This window comes from Haliaeetus albicilla, chromosome 14 (assembly GCF_947461875.1).
Source record: "Haliaeetus albicilla chromosome 14, bHalAlb1.1, whole genome shotgun sequence".
NCBI lineage: Eukaryota > Metazoa > Chordata > Aves > Accipitriformes > Accipitridae > Haliaeetus > Haliaeetus albicilla.
Window position 1 is genome coordinate 16,031,490 of NC_091496.1, and position 27,075 is coordinate 16,058,564.

Consider the following 27,075-nt stretch of genomic DNA (forward strand, 5'->3'; position numbering starts at 1 on the left):
GCCGGCGGCGCGGGCGGCGGGCCGCCAGGGGGTGCCGGCGCGGGCCCTCCGCCTCAGGCGGGGCCATGGCAGCGGGCGAGCGGGCTGAGGAGCCGCTGGCGGAGCTCAGCCACTACGTGGTGGCGCGGCCCATCTACAGCGAGGCGGGCTTCCAGGAGGAGAACGAGCGGCGACCGCCGCTGCCGCCCACGCTCCGCGAGCGGGCGCAGGCGGCCTGCAGGTGGGTGGCGGCGCCCGGGGGGCGCCCCGTCAGGGCGCAGGGAGCGGGGCGCGGCGGGCCCGCGGGGGAGCGCTGAGGAGAGCCGGGCGCCGCCGCGGGGACGCGCCGTGCCGGGGGACGCGCCGTGCCGGCGAACTCCGGCCCGCCGAGGGGTGAAGGGGCCCGACCAACGCGGGTCTCTCGACGGACCGCTCTTCGCTTCCCTGCCTGCCAAAGCGCGTGGAGGCGAGGCAGCCGCCCGCGGGCTGCTTGCTGCGGGAGGCAGCGCTGCGGACCCGGTTCGTGCCCCATCCCTGGCTGGAAGGCACGGCCGCGGCAGCCCCTGCCTCGAAACGTGCGTCGCCCCGGCTCTCTGGCGGCTGGGGGTTGCTGGGGGCTTCCCGGTTGCAGCCCCGCGGGGTGCGTTCATCGCTTGGGTTTTTTGCAGGTGTTCGAGAAAAAGGGCCTTTCAGATTGCCAGGTCCTTTCTGCCCATCCTGGAGTGGCTGCCCAACTACCGGGTGAAAGAGTGGCTGATCAGCGATGTCATCTCGGGGGTCAGCACCGGCCTCGTCGCCACCCTGCAAGGTAAAGCCGGGCACGTCGGCCCTCCGTGCTGGGGGGCGGTCCTGTGAGGGAGCCGGCCGAACACAGGGGTGTTTTGCAGATGGAATTACAAATCTGAGACTTGTTACTGAATACTAGATATTAGGTATTATTTTGCGATAAATAATTGATGGCTTCGATTTATTCCTTTTTTCTCTGCTTGGCTAGGAGATTTAACTTCCTTTGACGTGCTGTCAAGATGTGCTTAGCTTTTTTCCCAAGACTTTTACTCAAGGAGTATTCGTTTTTATGTTTAAAATTTTAAGTACATTGTGATAAATCAGATAGGCCATGTGGTCTTATTTCTCTTTCTTGGTTATCTGAGCCTATAGCTCTCCTGCAGCTGCCTACAAAAATCTAGTTATTGCCCCAAAATCATGCAACCCTGATATCTACTCACCTTTAGAATTCGGCCCGTAAGGTTGCTCCGATATCTGCAGAAAACAACTCTCAAGGAAGTGGCAACATATTCACATTAACAGAATTTATAAACTTGATGGATATTTACAGTATGTGGCTTGAAATATCAAATTTTCCTTATTTCCTTATTCCTTTTACTAGGAAGGCATTCAGCAGATGAAGAAATAGAAGTGTGGTAGAAATAAGCAGAAATTAATTAAAATAGGCTAGTTAAGGGAGACTTAAAGGGCAGAACCATTCTGCCCGAGGCAGCTGATAAGGTCCACTTTCAAAGACAAGACTAGCTGTAACCCTGACACGATCCAGCACATTCATTTCTTTCATCTCAATAATATTCTTACACTATTTTCACAATTTTTCAGAACTGGGGGAGGTTAAGCTGGCTGTGTCAAGCCCACATTTTCCTTCAGTGGAAATTAAGTGCTTGCACAAGGGGGCAAAGACTCACATTGGGAACAAAGAAAACAGTTTACACATTCCCAGTTAGCCGCAAGTATTCCCTACTACTGCCTGTTCCCTTGGAGTGTGCTAGGAAGGCACAGACTGGCAGCAAAAAAACGTTACAGACTTCTGCCCCAGGCAGAGGGTGACCTAAGAAATAATGAAGTGACTTGTCCACAGCCCCGCAGAGAGTCTGTGTCAGAGCTGGAAGATCTCTGCCGAAGGTGGTGCCACAGTTGCAGGACTCCCCTGCCTTTTAAAATGAACTGCGCTAGGTGGGCCTTTCATATGACTTATTACAGCTATTATGCTCTTACTGTAACCACCTCATGTATTTTTTCACAGTGGGGCTGATTTTCTCACAATTAGATTCCACTTGTAGAACTGATTTCTGAAATACACTGTTTGGTCTCCCACCTAGGTATTAAAAAAAAAAAATTAAAAAACCCCAAATTAGTGCAAATCTAAATCTAGCTGTAATTTAAAAAAACTATAATAATTCTGAAATTCTAAATCATGTAATACAGGGAAAATTGGCCAAAATGTTTGCCAGAAAAGAGGCTTCTGGCATCTTCAAGTCCCTGCAGTCCCTAACTCCCAGCAACTGTGTGTGTTGCTTGCAGTCCTCCCACCAGTCACAGTAGTATGACCAGGACTTCGTTTTGAGCTCTGATAGGTTTTTGCGGTATCTTTGAAGGAGAATACTACACCCTGCAGTGGGACCTAACCGGGATATGATACTGAAGGCAACTTTTTTTTTTCATTGTTTGTTGGATTTGACAGCTTGAACAGGTATATAAAGGAAGACGATGATAAGGGTCAAAACTGAAATTTGTGTGATTTACTTTTGGTTTTTAAGTTTTTAAGCTGATACTGGAAAAAAAAGTGGCCTGATTTTCAGAAGGGCTGAACATACTGAAGCATATTTGTAGTGCAATAATTCAGAGTCTGTGCTTGAAATTTCTGTCTGTAACTAGAACACTTCACATATCATTCTTTTCTTTCAAGGAGCAGACCATTCACTCTTGCAACAGTGTTCCCCCACTTCACATCTGAGCCTTTTTTGTGCTGCCTGTACAAATATAGGAACATCTTTCAGTACTTACTCATCCAGCTACCAGTGTGGGATATACAATCATTTACAGTCATTGATACTTACATATGTGCCTGCAACTGATTTACAGACAAAACACGTTCTAAATTGTATCTGGACAAAAGGAGTAAATCTTTCTGAAAGTCTGTTCTAGACAAGATATTAGTTTGCTGAGAGATTTTAAATCTGATGTTTTGATGATCTATCATTTCAGGTTTGGCATATGCTTTGCTGGTTGCAGTTCCTGTTGGATATGGTCTCTATTCTGCCTTTTTTCCCATCCTGACATACTTTTTCCTGGGAACTTCAAGGCACATCTCAGTTGGTAACTGCATGTGTTCAAATTACAGTGAATTACCTATTACAAAATGTTAATCCTCACTGTGAACATTCATATTTCATACAAGATAACTACTTTCTGAACCAAACTGGTTGTGCTGAATATTAATATTGGTGGGTCTGAGGGACTGAAGGCTTACTTATTTTCTGTACAGGCAATTGTGCATAATAGCTAACTTCAGTTGTGCCCATGCGTGCTTTTTGCTTGCATTTATGCTGAACTTTAAATCTTGTCTTTGGCTACACTCTATGCAAGAAATTACAAGATCAAGGCCTCAGTAGGCATTATGAACAGACATTTTGTCTATCACCTAAAGCTCAAGATGGCTAAAACGGAGCTCTTTTAGTCTTCTCTACAAGCCTTCCTTGCTGCATCCTTTTTTTGATCACTGTGGACAATATCATCTTCTTGCCTGTCGCTGAGACCCAGAACCTGTGTGTGCACTCCAGCCTCGCTCTAGGTCCTCACATCAAGGCTATGGGTAAACCTTGTTGATTCTTTCTGAATACTTTCTTTAAAATATGGGGTTTATTTCCTGTCAGTTCTCATATTTAAAATTCATGTTACAGCTTGATCACTGAAGTTTCTTTTTCTCCATTCAAACCAAATACTGTCTTTCCTTGTTCATATCTACTGAGACTAGACTGTTTTCCCCTCCCAAAACTTTGGCATAATATTACGCTTTTTCATCAGCTTTCTTCTCTGCTGCATCAAATACTTCTGTATGTTCTCCCCACTTTGTTAGCCTCTTCTTCTCCTACCTATCAGCTCACATTGCTATCCAGGTCTGAGTTGTCACCTCTGCTTATGTTGCCATTCCTACTTTCTACATTATCAAATGCTCCTTTTTATGCTTTCTCCAATACTCTTACTCATGAGGTGTCCTCTAAGGTATCTGTAAAATTAACTTATCCTTCAAGATATTTCATGACGTTTTCCTTTTCTGCAACAATTTTAGTAAATAACTGCAACAAATGCGATTACTTTTAGATTGTGTGTTGCTGACACAATGATCACTTACTTTCTCTGTATCTTGCCCAAAGTATAGTTTCAGTCATCTTTAGCCAATGTAATACCACACTACTGCCCAAAGATGTGGTCCTACCCCTTGGTGCATGTTCCTGCCACCACCGTGGTATTGAGATTCCTAACCATGCAGCTAAGTGGCAATCTGGATCAGCTGCAAACTAACCATGACCAAAAAAAAAAAAAAAAAAAAAGTTGCTTTCAGCTGAATCAGTGCTCTGTTTTGTCTGGTTGTGGTGCTGATACAATGAAGATGGTTGGAACATGTTGCCCCTTTTGGCCTTGGTACAGCTCTGAATTGGCTTAAGCAAAGCATGAAACTGCACCTGTGTGTAGAACGTAAGTTATTTAAGGAAGGAGTTCTATCTTTGTGTCATGTTTGCAGTGCCTGTGGCTCCTGGCCCCCTAATAATACTAGTGTACCTCAGTTAAAATATTAAATTGATTTTCTGATTCAGAGTTTGCTTGTCTAGTCTGATAAATGCTTCTTTTTGATCTATATTAAACTTCAGTGTTTCTGTTTGTCATTACAGGTCCATTCCCTGTAGTCAGTTTGATGGTGGGATCTGTTGTATTGAGCATGGCCCCTGATGATAATTTTCTCATAGATGGTGGTAATGCTACAGGGACTAATGGTACTGGGACACTGATAGACACTGAATCCAGAGATGCGCAGAGAGTGCTGATTGCTAGTACCCTCACATTTCTGGTTGGAATTTTACAGGTAAAATAGTTGGCTTGAAGACACAAGGTTGATGTTGCTTTAATTTTAATGGGAAAACATACGGCATGGAAATAAATCCTAGGGCAGTAAGACATTTTCCTGTAGTAAAACACAAAAATGAAGGAAAGTAATCTCAAACTCTGAAGAGCTTTTGGGGGATTATCCCTCTTATCCTGGGCAGAGTCTGTGGCAGCGTGACTGGGAGCACAGACAACAGAAGACTAGCCCTGTGATTGCAGACCAAGAGACCTGCATGAAACTAAGTGCTAATGGTGCATATCCTGGAGCATCCTTTCACATGTTTTTTCAGGTCTCCTTTATTTCCTTGGATGGCATGATATTAAGCTACACTAGGCTGCAATGGGGGAAGATGGTCCTAAGACTCTGTATAAACAAAGAGAAAAGAAAAAAGCATAAGAAATCACCAAATAAAAGTGTACCTTTCTGTTGTTTAGCAAGCTATTATTCTTCTTCATGATTTTTCCAGGTAATATTTGGAGTCCTTCAGATTGGTTTCATTGTGAGGTACCTTGCAGATCCACTAGTTGGGGGATTCACAACTGCAGCTGCTTTTCAAGTGCTTGTGTCACAATTGAAAATAGTCCTAAATGTTTCAACTAAAAACTATAATGGTGTCCTTTCCATAATATATGTAAGTATGCCCTTCTAATCTGTTTTGGGTCTATGCCAGAATTTTTATATAATTGTTTATCTTCTGCTTCCATTTCATACAGGAATGGTTCATAGATGTATGTTGCTAAGTATAGGGCATTAATTTAGTTCCCACTCAAATGAAGATCTGCAGCTGTTAATTTATAGCTGTGGGGCTCTTAAGTAGCTGCTTTCAGGGTTCCCTAGACAGAAAGTCTAATTGCCATCTTGAAGTCTTTCAGCAGAGCAGTTTTTTACATAAAGTTTAAATGTAGTTTTCCAGCAAAACAGTTCTTCTCTAGGTTGTTACTTTCTGTCCCACCCCTTGCTTTCTGGCTTATTGTGAAGGATGTTTCATCATTTCTTAACGCTGTCACATCCCTCTTTACTCTTAAACCAGCAGGTCATTCTGGTAAAGGGCATCATTCTCCATTCCACACTGTAGCCATACTTGTGAATACCCAAAGAAGGGTGTAGATTCCCACCCTGCAGCCAGGTACCTACTGCTTAGCTAATGTGAGGCTAAATGTTGCTGTCACAACTCCATTTGTTGGTCTTAGAGAAAACGATCAAATGGAGAAATGTCTTGGCCGGATTACAGAAATACTGAATTCCTAGAGATCTCATATTACGGAATAGTCTCCTTCCCCAGGAAAATTGTTGAGAGTTTTGTCACTGACTTCAGCATGAAGCTATTCAGGTTTATAGTATTTAAGATCTTCCATAGCACTTCACATCAGAATAACAGATTTCTAAAAGAGGCTGGTTTAGACAAAAAAATGTATTTACAGATCTTACATGCCAGTTCAGGCAACCAGACTAGCAAAAACACATTAGACATCTAGATTAGCAATAATAGGATGAATATAACTACAATCAGCAAGGTAGAATTTAGAAAAAAAAAAATCTGATGGACTATTTGGAAAAAAAAAAAAGGTATTATGTTCTGGGACTTTTCAGAACTAATGAAAACTCTTTCCCTCAGAACAAGCAAAATTAGATGAGAAAAAGTACTATCTAATAGACCTTAGAGCATACCTGGCAGGGTGATGGACTCATTAATCCAGCAGGTTTTCTATCTAAATTTTTTATGTTTATTGAAGGGTAGTACATTTAGTAGAAAGTATTTCTGAAAAGGAATTACATGGTTCTTCCAGCTCCTGCAAGTCCGAGTGGAATGCTTTTTAAGTTAAAGCTCAAAGCTTCTGTGTTCTTACAGGTATGCCAAGTCAATGTGTTCGCAGATGTGTGTAGAGCGAAGAAATTGTGATTTCTGGTCTGCTCAACCAGTGACTTGCTGCGTCAGCTTCAGCAAATTTGGACTTGCTTCAGAAGTGGTGTTTAAAAAACTGCAACACTAAGCATCCAACATTAGCAGAATTCACAACCTGAAGTTAGGAAGTTACTGTTGCCCTGTGAAGTGGGGCAGTGCGAGAGATGGTCAGTAAGAATGGGGTCCATGGTAAGCGGTACAACAGGCAAGAAATGGCTTCAGTCACCTGAAGAAAGGCATCTGATTCAGTGTTTCAGGAAGGCTTCTTCTTTAGCTTAGAAAACATAGCTGATTAAGCACTCAGATGTTTTATTTCAAAACCAGAGTCTTTTCAGAATGGTAGTAGTGGTACTGCTGCTGCAACCCTCCCCTTGCCTTTAAACTGACAGCTCAATATCTGGGAAGCTTACCAGGATGCAAGAAGTCTGTTTCTAACCTCTTTTCTACCAGATCATTCTGTTAAAGCTGCTTCACTATGCATGGAATAATTAAATTTTCTTGGAGACAGCGGGCAAGTGAGTATTGCCCTGATGCTCAGGAGGAGGATGGAGGAGTATTTGTAGCTTTTCTGTAATCAGCCCTTCGTGTTTTCTCTGTACACTTGTTTGCAACAAACAATAGGACCAAGCAAGGGCATAGCAAGGGTAGAGAAGGGACCTGCCTATTGCAGCCCCGTTGTGAGAGTCCTCCAGCCTGGGACTGAACTGTGCTGGGAGGGTTAATGTACCATAAGGTGAGGTTTAGTGAATGCTTTTCTCAAGTGTAGGATTCTCCACAGCCTGGCAGGACCCACATGTTCATATGCATTCTATGGATGTCGACAGTGGAGATAGGAAACACGTAATCCACAGACCATATGTACTAGGCACGTAGTGAACCACAGTTTTGCCCGTGGGTCTGCTAGCTGTCTTTTGAATAGAAAAATTAGGATCTCCCTTACTATTCAAAGTGAGGAAGCTATAGATCTTCCTTCCTTGCTCCAAGAACAGGTAGAGGTAGAACACAGGTAGGGGTTTAGCACTTCTTACTTAGTGTTAATTTCCTAAAATTCGGGAAGCGGAAGCCCCCTGTGTGTCAATTCTTGGAGTTATGCTTTTTCAGTTAAATTCACCATTAAATCCATTCACTGATTCTGTAGCACGCTGACAGTACAGTATCCTCGGGCTCCTCCAGGCCTCAGCAAGCAAGTAACTCTGCCTCCTGCAAAACCCTGTGCATCTGGATCTTCTCATGAGTATTTTCACATTCTTCAAGTGGACACGGGCATGTTTTATGTTGTCATTTTTATTTTTCAGACTCTTATTGAAACATTTGAAAAAATTGGTACCACCAACATTGCAGATCTTACTGCTGGACTCCTCACCATTTTTGTCTGCATGGTAGTTAAAGAAATAAACGATCGGTTCAAACACAAGATACCTGTACCTATACCAATAGAAGTTATTGTGGTAAGCAAAGGAGCATAATAAAAATGGATAACAGATAAAATAGATGGTACTAGCTACAGGAAGACAAGAACTCTTTTTAAGTATTAAAACTGCTGTTTTATTTTATTACAGACAATAGTAGCCACTGGCATTTCATATGCTGCTGACTTGGAAAAAAAATACAATGCAGGCATTGTTAAGAGCATTCCAAGAGGGTGAGTGCTTTTGTTTTCTGGGAAATAGGTATTTTTTTAATTGGCTAAAAATGACAGTGGTAAGAGAAAAGACATAAAAGATATTGAGAGCTGTAACCTGAGTTTAGAACTCAGAGCTGGAGACTTCTGAAGTTTACTTCTGGCTCTGTCAATTATGCCATCTAAATATGATGCCTAGCTTTCCTTCATCCATAAAATGGGCTTAGGAACATCTACCTGATTCATGAAGTTCATCTGAGAATTAATTGCTTCATGCTCTTGAAGTGAATATATGAATATGGAAAATGTAAAAAAAAAAAAAATTAAAGGATTTTTAATAATGAAATTCTGTATAGATTTAAGTTCTGTAGACCTGACTTATCCCACTGTGGTTCATATTCATGCCACAACTGTTATCCCAATCAGTCTTGTCACTTCCATAGTCATAGAAGCAAGGATGTTGAGGATTACACTGGTAGAGACTTTCACTTGAAAGATTCAGAGCACTTCACAGTAGTAACCTTCACATTCCATTTGGTATTCAGGGCTTGATTAATTAAAATTTGTGGAAACACAGTAGGGGATAAAATGTTTTTGAGATCTTCTGAAGAAGTATGTTAACAATAGTATGAAGTGTCATTAACATATTTATGTAATTCATTATACTATTCAATACATCCTTTATTCAATGCTTCAAAAAATGTACTTTTTCACTTTGCTATCATAAGGCCAAATCTCAGTCATGCTGAGAACAATGGGAGCTTTGTTGCTGACTAATAGCATCAGGATTTGGGCTATGGTGAGCTAGATAAGCATGTTCTGTATGTCAATGGCCTGTTTCCACCTTTTTATTAACTTGAAACATTACACTTCACATTATGAGCAACCTGTATGCCTCCACCTCAAACTCCTTGACAATTCTAGTAAGAACAGAATTTGATCAAAGTTGATAACACTAATATATTTTCTAAATGCTAGATTTTTGCCTCCTGAACCTCCAGATGTCAGCCTGTTTTCCCAGATGATAGCAGCCTCCTTTTCCATTGCTATTGTTGCTTATGCTATTGCTGTATCTGTGGGGAAAGTATATGCAACCAAGTATGATTATGCTATTGATGGAAACCAGGTATGTATAACCAAAATAGTTTATAAACATAGTGAATTTAAGTTCTGTTTCATGTTGACTTATGTAGCCAAATGAAAGAAATGTCATTCACATACATTTTTCAGACTAAAGTTGAAGTCTGACAGGAGAAATTCTTTCAGCTTTGAAAAGAAATAGCTGAAGTGGCCATATATTACCTGACAATTTTACTACATAGAGATGAGCCAGATATGCTCTATCTTCAGTGTGGGTTTTTCATACTAATTAATTCCTTCTGTATTGCTTTAGTGACTGCAGTAGCTCTGGAAAGATAATTAAAGCTAAGCACTGTATAGGGGAATTTTCTGGTGATGTCAAGTTGACATGGCCAGCTTTAGCAACCTGCTTTCCATTTCTATTTGTAAGGCATATTTTGAGGTGAGTTGCTGGGGGGGCGTGGGGCGTGAGGGGAGGCAATGTCAAGCTAAGAAGCTGTTCTGGACAGCTTTATTTAGGCTTAGTCTACATGCAGGATTTCAGTTAAGGCATGATTTTATTCCTACAGAATAAATTGTTGTACTTCTCAGCACAACAGCAGTTACATCAATATAAATATACTTGGAACTGTATAGCTAAGTCCTGCAGCTTCACAAAAGTAAATGCCCACCAGCATATGAATATACTTGAATAACTGTCTGCACCAAATGGCTGAATTGTTTTAACCATTGGTTTCTAAAGGCACATAGCTAGAATGTTACATGAGCTATGTATGCATTGACAAGCTCTTAAAGAATTCCTGCAGTTGTTCAGTGTCTTCACGGGGGGTTATGTGGCTTGCCCATGGGCGTGGGAGAAGAATGTCAGAAAGCTTCCTTGTCCTGCATCTATGCTAATTTTGAATTTTATCCTTTGAACATATGAGAAAATGCACTCACTACAATAAATAGATAAGCTATTTTAAGATATTTTATTACTAATGGATTACATAAAGTTTGATTTTGGAAACACTGTTTTGCAGTATGTAACAAAATTATATTTCTGAACATGCCAGTCACTTTACAATACACAGAGTTCATATCTGGTAACACTTTGATTTAAAGTTGCCTAAAATGCATTGACTTTCAGTTTAATAAATCTGAATGAATAATACATATTCCTGGAAGTGCTGTTTATGCTGTTCCTTTGTTGAATATGCTATTCTGCCAGCACTGATGTGCTTCAAAGATACTAATTAAATATTGTAGTAATAGAATTACTGTCTGTAAAAGCAAAGTGCCTTCCTTTCAATACTATGCTATGAATTTTACACATAGCAAAGGTTCAATACAGCCATGAATGATGGACACATTTTTTACTTGAACTGGAGAAGTTAAAATAACATCATAAAAGCAGGTAGTAAAATAATTTTGAAGGATGGGTCCATACTATTATCTGCCAGTGTTTATTTTGTCTTCATATATTCATAGATTATTAAGACCTAAGAACAGTAGGAACCATACTTCCAACATTTTCTTGTGGAGTACAGCTGTTACACAGGAATAGGCATGAATCATCTAGGTCTGTTGTGTTAAAGAACCTGACTTTAAAATCCTGTCCTTGTAGCTGGAGCTTAAAGAAAAGCTTACAGGAAATTTCATTTTGGAGAAAAGAAGGGAGAGAGTCAAAATCAAATCTCAAATTATATTTTTAAAAATTTGCAGTGAGTGAAAAGTTCTTGTGTCTCTGTCAGCTTGGTGAAAACAATGTTTCTGTCAATTATATGGGGTTGCAGGCAGCTCCCAAATGCTTCATTTCCCAGCAGAGGAATGGCCCAGATCCCAGGACATAAAGCTCCAGGGTCCTTGTCACTTGAGCAGAACAACCAGCATCAGTAGGCGCCAGCATCTGTGACCCTGGGGCAAATCTATGAGAACGCTGCCTGGGACTCAGCATGAGTTCATTGGGATGTTCAGAGTGAGAAACTTCTGGCTCAACAAACTAGAAGTTTTCAGTGAAACTGTTTTATTGCAAAGTTCCTGATTAGTTCTACTAATAATACAATGCTTTGCATTAATTAAGGCTTGTCTAAACAGAGACTGTTGTACTGATTAAAAATATTTGTTTAGCTGATGATACTTGGGGGTTAAAATTATACTAGTCCCATTTCCTGATGCAATTATACCAGTATAATTGTTAGAAGTGTTAGGTTTGATAACATTGATGGAAATAAGCTTTAAATGTCTTTACACTAAGATGAGTATGTACAATTAGGGAGAGTATGCCAACTTCATTGTATTGGTTTCCAAACACAGGTAGTTACACTGGCACAAGAGGAATTTGTGTAAACATTTAACAGCTGTTATTAATCCATTTTCTCAATATTATTGTGCTACCTACTTTATAAACTACTGTAGAAGCTATTGTCATTCTCCATTGCAAAATTGTCTTCAGGCATCTGTATTTACAGCATCATCTAATTATCTTTCAGGAATTTATTGCCTTTGGGTTCAGCAACATTTTTTCAGGTGCCTTTTCTTGTTTTGTTGCAACTACTGCTCTTTCACGGACTGCAGTCCAAGAAAGTACTGGTGGAAAGACTCAGGTAATGATCTCTTCTTACTAGTACTGTGCACAGGTAAATTTAATCTTGTATAGAGCACAGCTTTCACAATGGGATGAAAATAGCCCTAAAAGGATTGTGTTGCTGGCATGTGGAAAGCCACAGGTATCTTAGCTAGCAGCTTGTGCTTTGGTAGTGAATAATTTTTATAGCTCTGCCAGAAGAGGGCAATCAAGTTTTACATAGCATGAGTTACGTTAGGGGCCAGAAATCCTTCAAACCTAATTCACCAGAATTTCATTCTCAGTTAAGGGACTGAGTTTGTCACAGTAGGAATTCAGGATGAGGGAGGAAATTGTCTTGCAGCTGTCTATTTGACATTTAAGCTCCCATGTGCTGGCCTGAGCAGCCCTGCTATTTGCCATTCATCTGACCATGTGCCATCTTTCTCATGTTGAGTAAGCTACTCTGTTTTACAGTACTACGGCTTTGCATTTTTTAGCAGTGGATAACTACAGGTTATCCAGCAGCCCCTTTTCCGGCTGATACACAGACTCTGCTCCTTTCATCTCTCCATGGAACGTAACCCCTCCAAGAGCTACTACCTTGCGTGCAGTTGTTTACACTACCTGCTTAATTGAATTCCCTCTGTGTTAGCTGAAGCGTATAATGATTGCCCATGTATGCCTAAACACAATGGCATTTTGGCAGGTCTTCTTGTTCCTAAAGAAATGTAATGTGCAACTACTTGTACATTTTTCTTTGTAATCCTAGAAACATAAGATAGAGTCTTAATAACTTCATTTCCTATAAACACTCTGTTCTTCGCAGGTTGCTGGTATAATCTCAGCTGGGATTGTTTTGATTTCCATTGTTGCCCTGGGGAAATTGCTAGAGCCCTTACAAAAGGTACCGTACTTGTCCTCTGCAGCACAGCCACCAGCACCAATCAGATCCAAATGCTCAACTTTGATGGGCCGAATTAATAGCTCTGTTTAAACTATGGTGACTGATACCAGATGAGGCTCTGGTTTATAGTGTATAATGTTGAGTGCTATCTTAGTATGCATCTTGGCTTCTGAATAACACTTTTCCATCATTTTTCTTCATAGTCTGTGTTGGCAGCTGTAGTCGTAGCTAACTTGAAAGGGATGTTCATGCAAGTGTTTGATGTTCCCCGTCTGTGGAGACAGAATAAAGTGGATGCTGTAAGTAACTGAATTTTTTCTTTTCTCCTGAATGTTTTTGGCTGGTTTTCTTTTTGCCTTTTAATGCCATCCAGGTTTCTCTTAATTATCATATAAACAGAATTTTGTAGGGTTAACATCAGAAAACTTTAATGTGCGTCCTCAAAATGCACGTGCCATGAGGCCAGTTAAAAATTCCCTGGTTTAGAGTTTTACATGGTATTCTGCTTATCTTCTTTATTCCCTATACCCCACAGTAAGGGTGCCAATCAGGGTATTCCTGTGCAGTGATGACTCCTTCATAGCAATTACCATAGTTTACAGCAATCTTGTGTTGAGATGGCTTGAAAATCAGAATAAAGATGGCCTGTTGCCACCCTTACCATTCTGCTTTTATCTTTTGTACAGTTTAAATGGGTCAGAAAAGCCAACCTTTTCTTAATTCATGTACATATATTTATGTTGTTACCACATTAGCATCCCATTTGCCTGGATAATCTCAGGTAGTCCTCAGAAAAATATGTTTTCTTGTTGTAGCAAGACTAATCCAAGCTAGAATGTGGATACATTTAGCATGCTAAGGGATATGTGAGCAGGCTTTTCTTGCAAACCACTATAACCATATCTCAGGGTACTTGCTCACACCTCCCCCTTTTTTCTCTGTGGAATAGATCTTCAGTGTGGCTATTGGGGCAGGAGAAGATTGTATGGAAAGTATTTTCTCCATGCAGTCCTTACTATGCTTAGATTTTACAGTGTGTGTCATTGGGCAGTACCTGCCTTAGGTAGATCTGAAATTTTTTAGTCAATTGTTTACTAGTTCTCTTTATAGGTAAAAGATCCCACTGGCTTCAGTGAGAAGTGCAGGCACTCAGCTTTTTGAAAGATTGGGTCCACTGGGTGTTCTGCCTGGGCAGTGACGTAGGGAGGAACTGAGGACCCCACTTCAACTGTTCTGCCTGAGTATTCAGTGGAGACTTTAGAGAGTGCCATCAGCCTGCTAATATGAAATACCTCTCTGCAACAGTTCTGGTTCTTAGATATCACTGAGGAGCCCCCTTCCCTCTCTATATGTCTGCAGGTGGGGCATCTTACAGTATTTTACATCTTGGGAAAATAAATTCTTTCCAAATTCTAAAGAAAGATTAATAAAGACTGCCACCATCAGAAAGAAGAAAAAGCAATGGTTAACTGCATGTCCTTCAATTTCACCAAAGTAACTGGATCCTTGAAAAATGTTGTTATGTTAAAAAAAATTATTTCCTAAAAAGCTAACTATGCCTAATAAGATAGTGGTTGATAGAAGCATCCTGGAGGAAGAGGAAGACTTTTGTATGGAAGTCAGCTAATTACTAGTGTGCTATGATCATCTCCAAAGTTAAATTCTTCTGCTATTCATATTGTCTGGTCTAGTGATTCCTTAGCATGACCAGGAGTTACATGTTATAATTAAGAGACTTTACATTTGTTATTTCCTCTCCAGATGATCTGGGTTTTTACGTGTGTAGCATCCATCATTCTGGGACTTGATTTGGGATTACTTGCTGGCCTTTTGTTTGGATTGCTGACAGTTGTGCTGAGAGTTCAGTTGTAAGTAACACAGAATCACAAATAATTGTTAGTATTATACCATGAAAAAAGAAGAAAATATGCTGAAAAGCAAGATGAATTGTGGCAGAAAATCTGCTTGGGTTTACAAAAATTTTGAAATGGAAAAAATCTATTCTTTAGAACAAAACACTGTTTGTGTGCTATCATTTAATTACACTGATAAAAGAGAAGCTGCGTTATTTTATCCGTATTTATTCTGTATCATATTGGGTAATCTGGTGGTACTTAGCCGTATGTTATTTATGCACCCACATAGCTGAGGTCTGGAAAGGGAGAGGAACATTTCAGATCAAATATAAAAAGATGTATGAATGGCTTCTGTAATTAATTGATCCTTATAGTAACTGTTAACATGTAATACTACAACAGTATGTTGCACATGCCAATAACCTTTTCACTTATTGCTTATACAAGACTGAGTGTATGCCTGTGCAAGGAGAGGAAGAGAAACCATGAGAGTAAGACAAAATTTTGTGCTTGTGGCTGATTTATTGCTGTTCAAGAACATATGGTAGTGGAAAGGTGAGAAAAGGTGGCTTTGCAGAATCTTATTTGGCCATCTTGTTACTTTTCATTGATCTTTTCTCTGAAAATACAACATAACTCCTTTCCTTCAGCCTGGAGTACAGAGAGTATGGTTACTAGCAATACCAAAGGATAGTTCCACTGTCAGCAAATGCATAAAAATAAAGCCTTGCAAAATTTATTACAGAATAGTAAATTATGAAAAATGGAATTTTTAGAGCCTCAGAAAACAATCCCAAATTCAACTCAGGTATGTGAAATCAAAATACAAAAGGAAGGTGAGGCTTTACAAACTTCAAAACAATTTGTTTCAACTGTTCAAAATATATCTGGAAACTGCAAAATATATTGGTTTTGTTATTGACTGAAATAAAAATTAAAAGGGTTGGACAAAAAGTTTTACATAATCTGAAAAGAATGTAAATGTATTGTTTCAGTTGATTTGAAACAAAAAAAGTGATCTAATTTTTTCAGAGTCAAAAAAATTTTTTTTCATTCAAACCAAACTAATCTGCCTTTAAAACATTTTTCTGGTTTGGGAAACAAATGGAACAAGTTATTCATTCAGCTCTACATAAAAATGGTGCGGCAAGTAGGCTGAGACCAAAGTACCTTGTCTTTAAAAAGGACCATTCACTACAAATCAGAAAAAGACACAAACAACACACTTGCAATGAGGCTATTAGTTTGGCAGAAGGGAGCAGACTACAAGAGTCTATGACAGTTTATATGCAGCAATCCCTTCAATTCTGTGAATGCCTAAGTATGATTTTTACCTTCACTGAATTTTCTTTTTGCTTCTGTTAGTCCTTCATGGGGTGGCTTTGGAAACATTCCTGGCACAGACATCTACAAGAAAGTCAAGGACTACAAAAATGTAAGTAATTTCTGAGTTGTTTCCCTTCAGTCTACAAGCCAGTGTAAGACAAAGTTGTGCCTTGTAAATTGTGGACAATTTGAATTTGGAAGTGGAGTGCTCGAAGATAACAACTTTCAGCATTAAATTCTTCATCTTGATCCAGATGGTTGGTCCATATCGCATGCTGGGGCTGTAAGCTTCTAAAAACTGAATCACCTCAATTATCAGCAAAGATACGCCATTTTCTGTGAATTAGATACGTAGTTGAACTGTTGAAACAGTTAAACTGCTTCTTATTAGCCAAAATATGGTTGTTGCCGCTTAACCTTCTATTCTTTGGCAACAGGTTATAGAACCAGAAGGTGTGAAGATTCTCAAGTTTTCAAGTCCAATTTTTTATGCTAACATCGATGGACTGAAAAGCAGCCTCAAATCCACAGTAAGTGATATGTGATAGTTTTGGATGCTTCTTAACTGTCTTTTGAGTTTTCCTCAGAATTATATCTAGGTAAATTTATATAATTTAATTTTGATCCTTTTTCTGTAGGTGGGATTTGATGCAGTCAAGGTATATAATAAGAGACTCAAAGCACTGAGGAAGATACAAAAGCTAATCAAGAAGGGGAAGTTAAAAGCTACTAAGGTAAAGCATTCTATTTCTTTCTATTCTTTCTCAAAGGATTACTGTTAGAACTTACTACTTTAGCCTTAATTATGAGTTCCTCTATACTCATCTTCAAAATCAAGATGGAAAAGTGTGATTTATTACTATGGTAGGAAGTCTGGGACCTGCAGGAGACTTAGCAGAGCAGTACACCTATTGCCAAAGACCCCACAGATACAGACAGCTGTGCAGACATAGTGTTAACAGGAGTGGAAGCAAGAGATTCCCTGATCTTACCTTTACCCCTCACCACCTCAGATTGTCTCTGTGCAGTAAAAGTGCTGGCTCTTTCATGTGTACATGTTCCTATCATCCAGCTTCCTATGCAGAGGTGAGCTGTGTCAGTTGGCTGGTAGACATAGCCTTCCACATCCTCTTTAAAGAAAGCAACATACGTTCCTCTGAGTATGGAATGTACACTTCAATAATTAAATGCTTACAGGACTGGACAGGTATAGGCAACCTATTAAATCTCTAGAGCTGGAAGGTAGAAATGGGTTTCCTGTTGCCATTGCTCTCAGTGCAGGATGCAGTATTTCCTGTATATATTATAATTTACGATGCACTTAAATGCTCAGTTATGTGACATTCCAGCTTTTGACCTAGTCATTTTACCGTGTTATCATATATAGTAAATCTAATTCAAAGCTGAAAATATCAGTCTTAAATATCTCCTAGAAATAAAGCTATTGAGGGAGGGAGTAGCTCTGAGGTATTTAATTTTCCAGATAGTGGCCTTTTTGCAGGAAGATGCTCTTTTAACAAAGAAAAAAAGAGGAAAGCTGATACACTGCACAGAGGAGGCGGCAATTATGTGCTCTATCTTGTTTTTCTTTAAATTCTGGGATGCAGTATTGTGACCCAACTCTAAGGGGACAGACAGGTTCTTTTAGGGATCCTTGGCAGAATGATGATGACATTAAATTGTAGTTACAATTAAAGCTTTATTTTTCTTAACATGATTTTATGATTAGTATAGCACAGAATTTATGATTAGAACGGCATGGGATTTCTACAAACAGAATCAATGTAGTACAATTTATAAGTAGCGTAATACAGAATTTATAATACCATTTAACTTAAAGTTTCTAATCACCTAGACCCTAACTTAACTTATGGTTTTTAATCACCTGGACCCTCTGCAGATTGGGTCAGATCTTAATACACAGTTTGATGTATCAATATAACAATCATAATCTAGACTCAAAAATCATATAAAAGAAGACAACTCACTCACCCAGTCCTCAGAGGAAGCAGATGACAGTGGAGGCATCCCTGGCCACTGGCGGGTCACAGGTCTCACTGTCCAGCAGCAGTTCTGGTCCAAATTCCCCACTTAGGACTTGTAACTGCTTAATTTTATGGACGGTGCTCTGTGCACTGTTATGCTTCCCTGTTCTGTGATGGGGTCATCAACAACACCTGGTTGGCTGGATGCCTGGGACCTTAAAGGCTGGCAAGGGAGTAATCAGCCTGGCACACTGGAATCTTGAGGCTGGTAGGGAGGGGATGAAGAAATCTGTTTCATTTATCTACTTAGTTCACAGGACCTTCAAGGCCTGAGAGTGAGGGGAAAGGGAATGAATACGTGACCTGCTCGGTCACAGAGAATGGCTGCATGCCTTATAAATTGGCATTAGTTATGCTAACCACATTACCAGGGGCCGGGAGCAGGGGCTACGGTCACAAGTGTCGGTCTTGTTCATTCCTGAAACAGAAGTTATCACAGGGAAGTATTTTCTGTAACTCCAAAACTTTCTCCATGATTAAATGCTATCTTCCATATATTATCTGCACATTAGAATGGCATCATCAGTGAGCCTGGTATTAATAATGAAGCTTTTGAGACTGATGAGGACCCTGAAGACAACGAAGATCTTCAAGTTCCCACCAAAGAAGTAGAGATCCAGGTGGACTGGAATTCAGAACTCCCAGTCAAAGTAAACATCCCCAAGGTGCCCATCCACAGTCTCATTCTTGATTTTGGAGCAGTAACCTTCTTGGATATTGTAGCTGTGAGATCAATAAAAACGGTAAGAGCATTTTTTTCTGGCGCTCCATGAAAATGAAACTAGTCAGTAGTACCTAAATTGAGAGCTGTTAGCTGAAGTTAATTTCTGAAGTTTTAAAAGTCTGTTCCTGAAAAGTACCTTTAAAACTTACATAGCAAGAGGTAGAATATTGGGGTGTGCATACTTTATGTGGAAAAAAAAAATTAAAAAATGCATTAAAAGAACAATATGAAGGTTGCACAGTCAAGTACTCTAAAATTAGAACTGCAAAATGTGGTCCCCTTGTATGCATATGTTATGAAATATTTTAGTTATAGATTTTCTTTCCACATGCCTCCTGCTTTAATCTGGGCACAGGATGATGCTCACTCAACACAGAGGTAGTAAAAATTTCATCTTACCATCACTTCAGTCTTTAGCAACAAAATTTATTTATTCATTCCATATTATTTAAATTATGACAGAAGGAAGAATGATTAATTTCTTTATAGGGTTTTCTGTGGCTAATATCACTGCGCTTCATCAACATTCATTAATTCATCTTCAAACATCACACTATGTGCTAAGATAATATTCCTAGTTTAGGGAGAGGGAAATGAGGTGAAGAGATAAAGGCCAAGTATTTCCATTATTTTTTGGTGCCCTGTTACAAGTGTGGAGGACCAGATTGTGCAGTCTTTAGTCTTTTATGATACTTTGTATGTTCAGATTGCTGCTTTCACTAAGTTCATTTTGCAGTTGGTACTGCTTAGCCTCTCTATAAACCACATCTTAGATTACCCAGACTCTAGTTTATCAATGAACAGAACGGGATGGAATTAGCAATCACCTTTGAAAATACTAAGAGACTTGCCTGCCACCAGGGAGCCAGGGGTAGAATCCAGTCTCCCACCTTTTAACTAACTGAAGTACAAGAATGCTGTGTGCCTTGCTTCAGCCTTCTGCCTAGTTTCAGTTCAGTTCCAGCTTCTGACACAAAAGAGCTAGGGGGTCCACAGACATGATTCTTCCCATATGCAGCTTTTTCATCCAAGAACAGGTCCTTCTGGTGCACTGCATGAGGGAAAAAGTCTGTGTAAAAAAATTTGCATGTGCCAGTGAAAGATTGTATCATATCACACGTACATGGGGAGAAATAAAGTTTGCTCAGGCCCACGTGGTTCTCACTTGAAAATACATGATTATTCATATTATGAGATCAGAATGAGAACCTTAATAGGCAGCAATCTATATATGCGTAAAATTGATAGTTCCACTTACATAGCTGAAGATAGGCCACTTCGGCAGCCAGGTACTTAACTACTGGATCTTTACGTATAGCAGAGTATAGCAGTTCCTTATTTATGATGAATAAACAAAATATACAATTTGGAATGAAAACACTCAGAAACAAATTAATTGTGTGTGTGTGCCTATACATTACACATATAGAAATATATGTATTTTCTCCTTACAGGCTTTATTTATTTATGTCCTTGTTACAAACTTTTATTTTTTTAGATAATTAGAGAGTTTGAGAGAATTGATGTGAGAGTATACTTTGCTTCATATCAAGGTAAACATCCAAATATTTCTACTACCACTCATGCAAAGAGTAAAATGAATATGGGAAGGGATGAGAAGGGATCTCTAGATGTGTCTGTGGGAGCATTTGTTCTAATAAAAATGTAAATTATCACACTGATAAACATGGTGGGCTGCAGTGGGACACAAGGAGTGGGGTTTAAAGGAAATATGGAAAGTAAAAGTCAAGACAAAGCTATGGTTGATTGACTTGATTTGGCTGTACGTTTGATTTCTGATAGTTGTAACCATGTATTTTGACACTTATTTCTTAAATTACTTCAAATTGTATTAACCTGTTACGACTTTCTTTTATTCAGACAACCTTATATCTCAACTGGAACGGAGTGCCTTCTTTGATGATATAGTCAGAAAAGACATATTCTTCTTGACTGTCCATGATGCTGTGCTCTACATAAGGAATCAAATGACATACAGTGACAACCAGGATCCCATCTTCGAGAAGGTAAGGATATCCAGTAGTACATTTCCCTTCCTTCTACCATCTAGCGTTCATTCTTGCAATTTCCATTACAGCATGGCACGTTTGAAAACTAGACATAGAGCTGTAGTACAAATTAAGGGAGAGTCTAGTAAATTGGACAGCTTCTGTAGTACCTAAATATCTTGCTAGATCAAAGGAAGGGTCTGTCGACCCCAGAGTCTTGTTAGTGAAAAGAACACGAGAAACAGGATATATGGAGAACACTTCATCCTAAGACACATTTTCTAGTTTCTGACCACTGGCAGCTTAAGAACTTCCTTAGCTGGAGGTTGCATGTGGACCATTATATTTAATTGTCGCAGAAGGAGTTCTCTTTGATGCAGCTGTCATACTCCTTTTGGAACCCCTTCACACTTTTTAGCTTGACACTATCTTGTGGCCATGGGTTCTGTAATTTTAAATGTGTTATATGACAAATATTTAATCCTGTTGGATTTCTGGATTTTAGCTGCAATGAATAATCATTCCTTGCTCCCTTTCCCAACACTGTTAATAATTTCATATACCTCTGATGAAAGCTGAAGAGTCCCATTCTACTTGGTGTGAGTGCACGTGGAAGCTGTTCCATGCTAGTGTTCATTCCTACTGCCCTTCTCTGTGCATTTCCTAGTTGTATTCTGCGTTTTTTGAGATAACCAGAATACTCTGTAGTGTTTAAAGATGTGGACCCACATTAGAAAAATGGCCTTATATTTTCACCACAACTCCTTCCCTAGCAATTGCTATTATAGTATTATAAATAAAGAGTAATTAATATTGCTGTTAAATAACTAGGATGGAGCCCCTTTTTTTTTTTTATATAATTTTTGCTTACTACCCAGGATCTAGAAGTTTTGTCCTGTCTTATAGTAGAGATTAACATTTTGACAAAGCCGTACAGCAGTTTAGAAATCGAATCTGCTTTTATTGTTTTTACAAAGCCATAACTAGTCATACAAAGAGAGGCAGGACCAAAAGCTTTCCAACATGTAAGTTTCTCTCAGCTGAACTAAAGCAACAGCTTTGTCAAGGAACAGTGAACAACAGATTCCTGTGAGTTGTGGAAGTTATATTAAGGTAATTCAGAATAATAAATCAATTTCAATGATACAGACAACGTGTAACTCATCACATTTCTTAATTTCTTTCTACCAAGATTTCACTCATGCAGGAGTCTAAAGAACCCATAGAATTCACAGAAACAAGCCGTCCTGATGATGAACTTGATGTTCAGGAAGAGGTACGCACTTTGGAACTGATTGTGTCTATTACTTATGGAACACTGCTGGCTTTATTCCTTTGCCTGTAGCATTGAGTCATGCTGTGAGAGTATGGTGGCTGATCTGAGCCCTCAACAGTTTCCTTCTCCATAAATAAATACCCTTCTTGGGCACCTGGATGTCAGTGCTTAGTGGAAGAAGGCAAGGTCTTTTTGAGATGTAGTAGATTGTATGTGCACAAGCGTCTCCTGACCTCTGTCACTTTAGGACTACTTTTGCCTTACACAGGCAAAAGTCAGGTGCCTAAAAGAAGACGTGGTAGGGCTTGAAGCACCCAAGTCCAAAATTACCGTCAACTTTCGCCCTTCATTCCTCCTTTTAACACAGCAGGCATCTTTTTGCACAATGTAAACATTTTACAGGAAGCTGCAGCAAAGCAGTGTACTGAACATAACTAACACGCAACAACACAAGTCCATTAAAGCAATACCATGATATTTTGTATTTAGAAAATACTGCCAGAAAAGAAAGTAGCACTTACTGCTGAAAAAACAGTGCAGCACGCAGGTCACTTATTCAGAAAATAGAAGATTTGGCTAAATGCCCTTTTATTGCCTGAGATGAATTAAACTAGTGATGCATCAATACCTTGGAAGTATTACAACACTCCATGTAGGTAAAGGCATGATTATTATGTGTCCCTCCTACTGTGGTACTAGTCAGAACTCTGTTCTTAATTCCCTGTCTAAAATGGGGCAGTGGCCTGTGCTTGGTCTCTCTGCTTCAGCCACAGGAATGCTGTGACCCTCCTCTCTGTCATGCTCTAGCAAAATCCTGCAGCAAGGTTGCTGCACATGTGGGATGTAGAGGTCCCTGGAGGGAAGTTGATAAGGGGAGGTTGTGGCTGGGTGGAGGTTCTCAGCATCACTCTGCATTGTAGTTTCTACCATAGCATGAAGTCCTGTAGGAAAAGGTAAGGTCAGCTTGGAAGGCAGATTGGTGAGAGCAGAAACTGAGACCCTAAGCAAAAGCCTCTCAAACTTCATCAGGGCTTGGTAAGTAGATTGTGATACTTGGTACTCCTGATTCACCCCCTCCTTTTTTTGGTTGGTATGAATATTGCAAGAGACCCAAACATTACTCTTTATCACTGATATGGGGAGAAGCAATTCCTAATCCTCTGTTAAGTCACAGCACAGAAGGAGATGAAGGATTGAAAAAACTAGAAAGACACCATGACTGTAACAGAAGCATTTGGAAATGGCAGGCCAAAAAGACTTGAATTCTGATTTCTATTCACAGGATTGCTTAAATATTTGTATGATTGTCATTAAATAAGAAAAGAAGCCAGACACAGAACTACCAATCCAAGGTCAAAGAGTGTTCTGAGAGGTTTCTGTCCTCCACCCTTATTGGCATATTTTGAAGGTGAGAGCTAGTAACCTTCAGACCTGCAGCTTCCCAACTGAATTGTCCGATGCAGACACAAGTCAGAGGGACGCTACCTCAGAACAGTTACTTTCTCTGTACTTTCACTGATACCAGGTTGAACTTGGTAGTTTTTAGTTAACACATACACAAACATTTTATTTTTCCAAGCGGTGTGTACTCAGAACTAACCATGGCCTGTTTCTCTCCACCTTTTTAAAACCATTTCACTAGGCTATGCGCAGACTTGCTTCATGAAGATGGACTGCTGGTACTGTCTTACCTGTGAACTCACAGCAATATTTATGCACCGGTACTATATAAGCATTTTCTGCAATGAAACTAATCTTTGCACTTGAAGAAAACCCTGATTATTTGTCTGAATGATACAGATCGCTAGAAACCTCCAAATTTTAGCTAACGTTATCCTGGAAATACTCTGGACCTTGATTCAGCGAGCACTTTCCGGCATGATACATTGATTAAAAAAATCAGAAGACTGTTACAAAAGATGTGCTCAGTTTTGGGACTAGTCAGGCAGAAGGTGCATTACACTGTTTTATCAGTGCGTACAGGATGAGAAGCTGCTTTGTGGTCTGCCCAGAAAAGTCAAAGAGACCAAAATGTTTGGATGGCAAGCCGTTAGTTCTGTATTTGTACAATGCCTAGCGAGAGTGCAGGAGTTCTAGCCAGCCAAGGCTTTGCAATTCTAGACCATTAGGGTGAGCATACGTGCTGACTTATCTTGAAAAATGTATTGTGATCATTTTTTCCAAGCAATTCCTTAAATTGCTCCAGGTTGTTAGATAACTGAAATGGGTGACAGGTGAAACAGTCACATGAACAGCAAATGGCACTGAACTACTATAAAACTTTAAATAGGACAAGTTTCAATAGAAAAGACCCTTGGGTATGGGTTCATCAGTTCTGTATTAATCCCATTGTGGCAAATCATACACTACTATTAGTGATCGTCCCTAAAATGAAGTATACACAGAAGATTATTTTGACTAGGTTACATATCTTTCATCAACAGGCAGAACATGACATAAATTAGATTCATGAAAACCTTAGTCCCCAAGTACTTAATGGAATCTGTAGAACAGGCTGCTACTGAGTGCAAGTAAGAATGTGACCTAGTATAGAGGTTTGTTTTTTTTTAAATGGAAGATAGGAGTTTATTTAGCTTAATGAATAGTTATATTTTTACATAGCATAACTCTTCTTTTAATATTCTACATCAAACTTCTGCTGTTCTTTTACATTTGACAGCCCATAACGCACAAGTGCAATAATTTACAAAAGATAAAGGATTTGACTTGCAAAACTTTAATCTTTACTTTAGGACTATATAAAATAGATATACAGGAAATCAATGTTCTTACTTTTCATGAAGAAGAAATGTGTTTTGATGGAAAACAGACTGCTACCTTAAATTTTTTAGCACTACATTAACTTTTTAAATGGAAAAAACCCCTGCATGGTGAGGGAACAGTTAATAACAAAAGTGTAACAAATGTCCAAGCATAAAGTCCCTTTAAGTTTCACAATGTGGGCTAATTAGCTTCAGTATGTTCATGTATTTAAGTCTCCTTATTTGATTACATCAGAGAAATTTTCCTATATCACACTGCACAGAGATTTTTACTGCAAGTAATGTTAGCAGAAAAATCTCAGGTGAAAAGTTAAGCACTAAATAAATTATTCCATCCTAGGGACCTGAGTGAACTCCATCAAAATCAGTGAAAAAAATCCTGTAACCTTCAGTCAGTTGGACAGTATCTTACACAATAGGTAACAGCACCAGACCGACATCTTTAATTAAGGCAAAAACTTCAGTCCTCATGACAGTCAGTGAAGTTTCCCATTTCAAATGCAATACGGGCTTGAACCTAGATGATATTGATGTTCCAGTCCAAGCCAGCAAAAAAGCAGGTCTGTATTTACAAAGACATATGCCATTTGTATGTCAGATTGGCATCTCCACAAGCTGAGAATTACGTGTGTGTTTAAGCGGCAAATCAGACTGATCTGCACCTCCTCACACCTAAGTATTAATTTCTATTTACACTAATGCTTAGGCTCAGGCTGTGATTTGACAAGTCACGCTTTTATCACTACCCGTCCTCATTCTCTCCCCTTCCATTCACCAGCCTAATGCAGGAGGTTGGCACTTCTGCCCACATTACTGTCAAAACTTTCCTATCAAGCCATGGCCCCAACTTATATCAACCCGAATGAAAGGCACTGTTGCCAGCGCACAAGGCCAGTAACATTTCTCAGAAGCTCTATTGCTTTTCTAAAGTGAATGTACATTTTATGTAAAAAGTAAAAGTAAAATATTCTACGTGGGACTGGTAAGTGAGCTTTCAGCTAATTTTTATGCATAAACTCATACCGCAGAAAAGATGGTATAAAAAATGATAGCAATGCAATTTTTTTTTTCCTCAAGACAACATCTGCACTGTGAAGTTTGAATATAGATTCTCACTCAAAAGAAATGTGGGCTTAGTTATTTTTTGAACCTTCTCCAGCTCTTGTCCATACAGGTATTTAGAAAAACAGTCAACAGTCTTCCAGTTTCCTTTCTAAATATGACATTTCAGCTGGAATTAATTGTGATAAAATACGACGCAGTGCACTTATTCTTGGCCTGCATATTTCTTCAAGGCATGGTTGTATTTGTTCTTAATTTAACTGGCACAAAATATTCAGTTTTTCCTGAAAAACAGCATTTCACACAAAGCCTAGAGTTACACACAATGGCAAGAGGTAACACGCAGAAGGCATTTAAATACCTTTCTCAGTGGGTAAGGCGGTATGTGCTTCTTAATTTACTCCCTATGTATCCATCAAAATGAAGGATACCAAAATAATGGATTTTGCAATGAAGCTAAAATTCTATACAATTTTGTACTAATTCAAGCATCTGTAAGTAATGCAACTAGATGTGCTTATCTTTTTCCAGTAGAATGAAGAAATTGTATTTTTGTATGCATTTTGAATATTACTGTTCTGTCTTTGCATGTCAGGTATTCAATTTGGAGATGTATTTTAAGTTTTTTACCCTTTTAAAAAGCTCCATTTTAAAAGTAATTGTATCTATTAACTAGAAAATAAAGTTGTGCATACCAAGAACATGCTCCATGGCATCCATGTTTGCTTTTTTTTAAACTCTTCTCTTTGTGAATTCTTATTATGGGGAAATAAAGCATATTATGCAGGCATCAGCATCATGTGTCCCATGGGTCTGCCTTCTGAGGAACAACAAAGACAAAAGGGAAAACCTGTTCTGTCTGCCTTTCGGGGATAAGGCAAGAAACACTAGGCTTAAACGGCAGCTTTTAAACGTTAAGGCAGTAAAGATAATGAGAGACGTTGTAGGGACCCAAGATCCCAATCCTGGAGGCTTTTAGCGAGACAGTCCCTAACCTGAAGCGTGTGGCATAGAGCTGCCCCTACCTGAGCTGAGGATTGTGGAGGGGCTGCTCGAGGCCGCTTTCTA

The 27,075-nt window shown here is 39.4% G+C and overlaps 1 protein-coding gene across 3 annotated transcripts; it reads left to right on the forward strand.

The window, feature by feature from the left end:
• Positions 1-26,712, forward strand: SLC26A4 (solute carrier family 26 member 4). 3 transcript variants are annotated; one of them, XM_069801847.1, is made up of 20 exons: positions 2-220; positions 648-787; positions 2,974-3,084; positions 4,659-4,849; positions 5,337-5,501; positions 8,069-8,221; positions 8,333-8,415; positions 9,373-9,520; positions 11,946-12,059; positions 12,849-12,926; positions 13,130-13,225; positions 14,688-14,794; positions 16,148-16,217; positions 16,546-16,638; positions 16,747-16,842; positions 18,666-18,896; positions 20,376-20,430; positions 20,759-20,904; positions 22,079-22,162; positions 23,805-26,712. In XM_069801847.1, exons 1-20 carry the CDS (start codon positions 66-68, stop codon positions 23,826-23,828), a joined length of 2,340 nt encoding a protein of 779 aa, XP_069657948.1. In that variant the 5' UTR covers positions 2-65; the 3' UTR covers positions 23,829-26,712. The 3 variants fall into 3 exon arrangements, with proteins under 3 accessions (XP_069657947.1, XP_069657948.1, XP_069657949.1); XM_069801846.1 differs by lacking the exon at positions 23,805-26,712 and having other exon boundaries at positions 1-220; positions 22,079-23,798; XM_069801848.1 differs by lacking the exons at positions 2-220; positions 648-787; positions 2,974-3,084; positions 23,805-26,712 and adding an exon at positions 3,098-3,580 and having other exon boundaries at positions 22,079-23,798.
• Positions 26,713-27,075: the final 363 nt, after the last annotated feature.

Bases quoted from the DNA above. Each gene is read 5' to 3' on its own strand.
- SLC26A4 (XM_069801846.1), top strand. From the start codon at position 66: ATGGCAGCGGGCGAGCGGGCTGAGGAGCCGCTGGCGGAGCTCAGCCAC. The intron at 12,060-12,848 runs GTAATGATCTCT...TGTTCTTCGCAG, and splicing joins GTACTGGTGGAAAGACTCAG to GTTGCTGGTATAATCTCAGC. The intron at 20,431-20,758 runs GTAAACATCCAA...TCTTTTATTCAG, and splicing joins ATACTTTGCTTCATATCAAG to ACAACCTTATATCTCAACTG.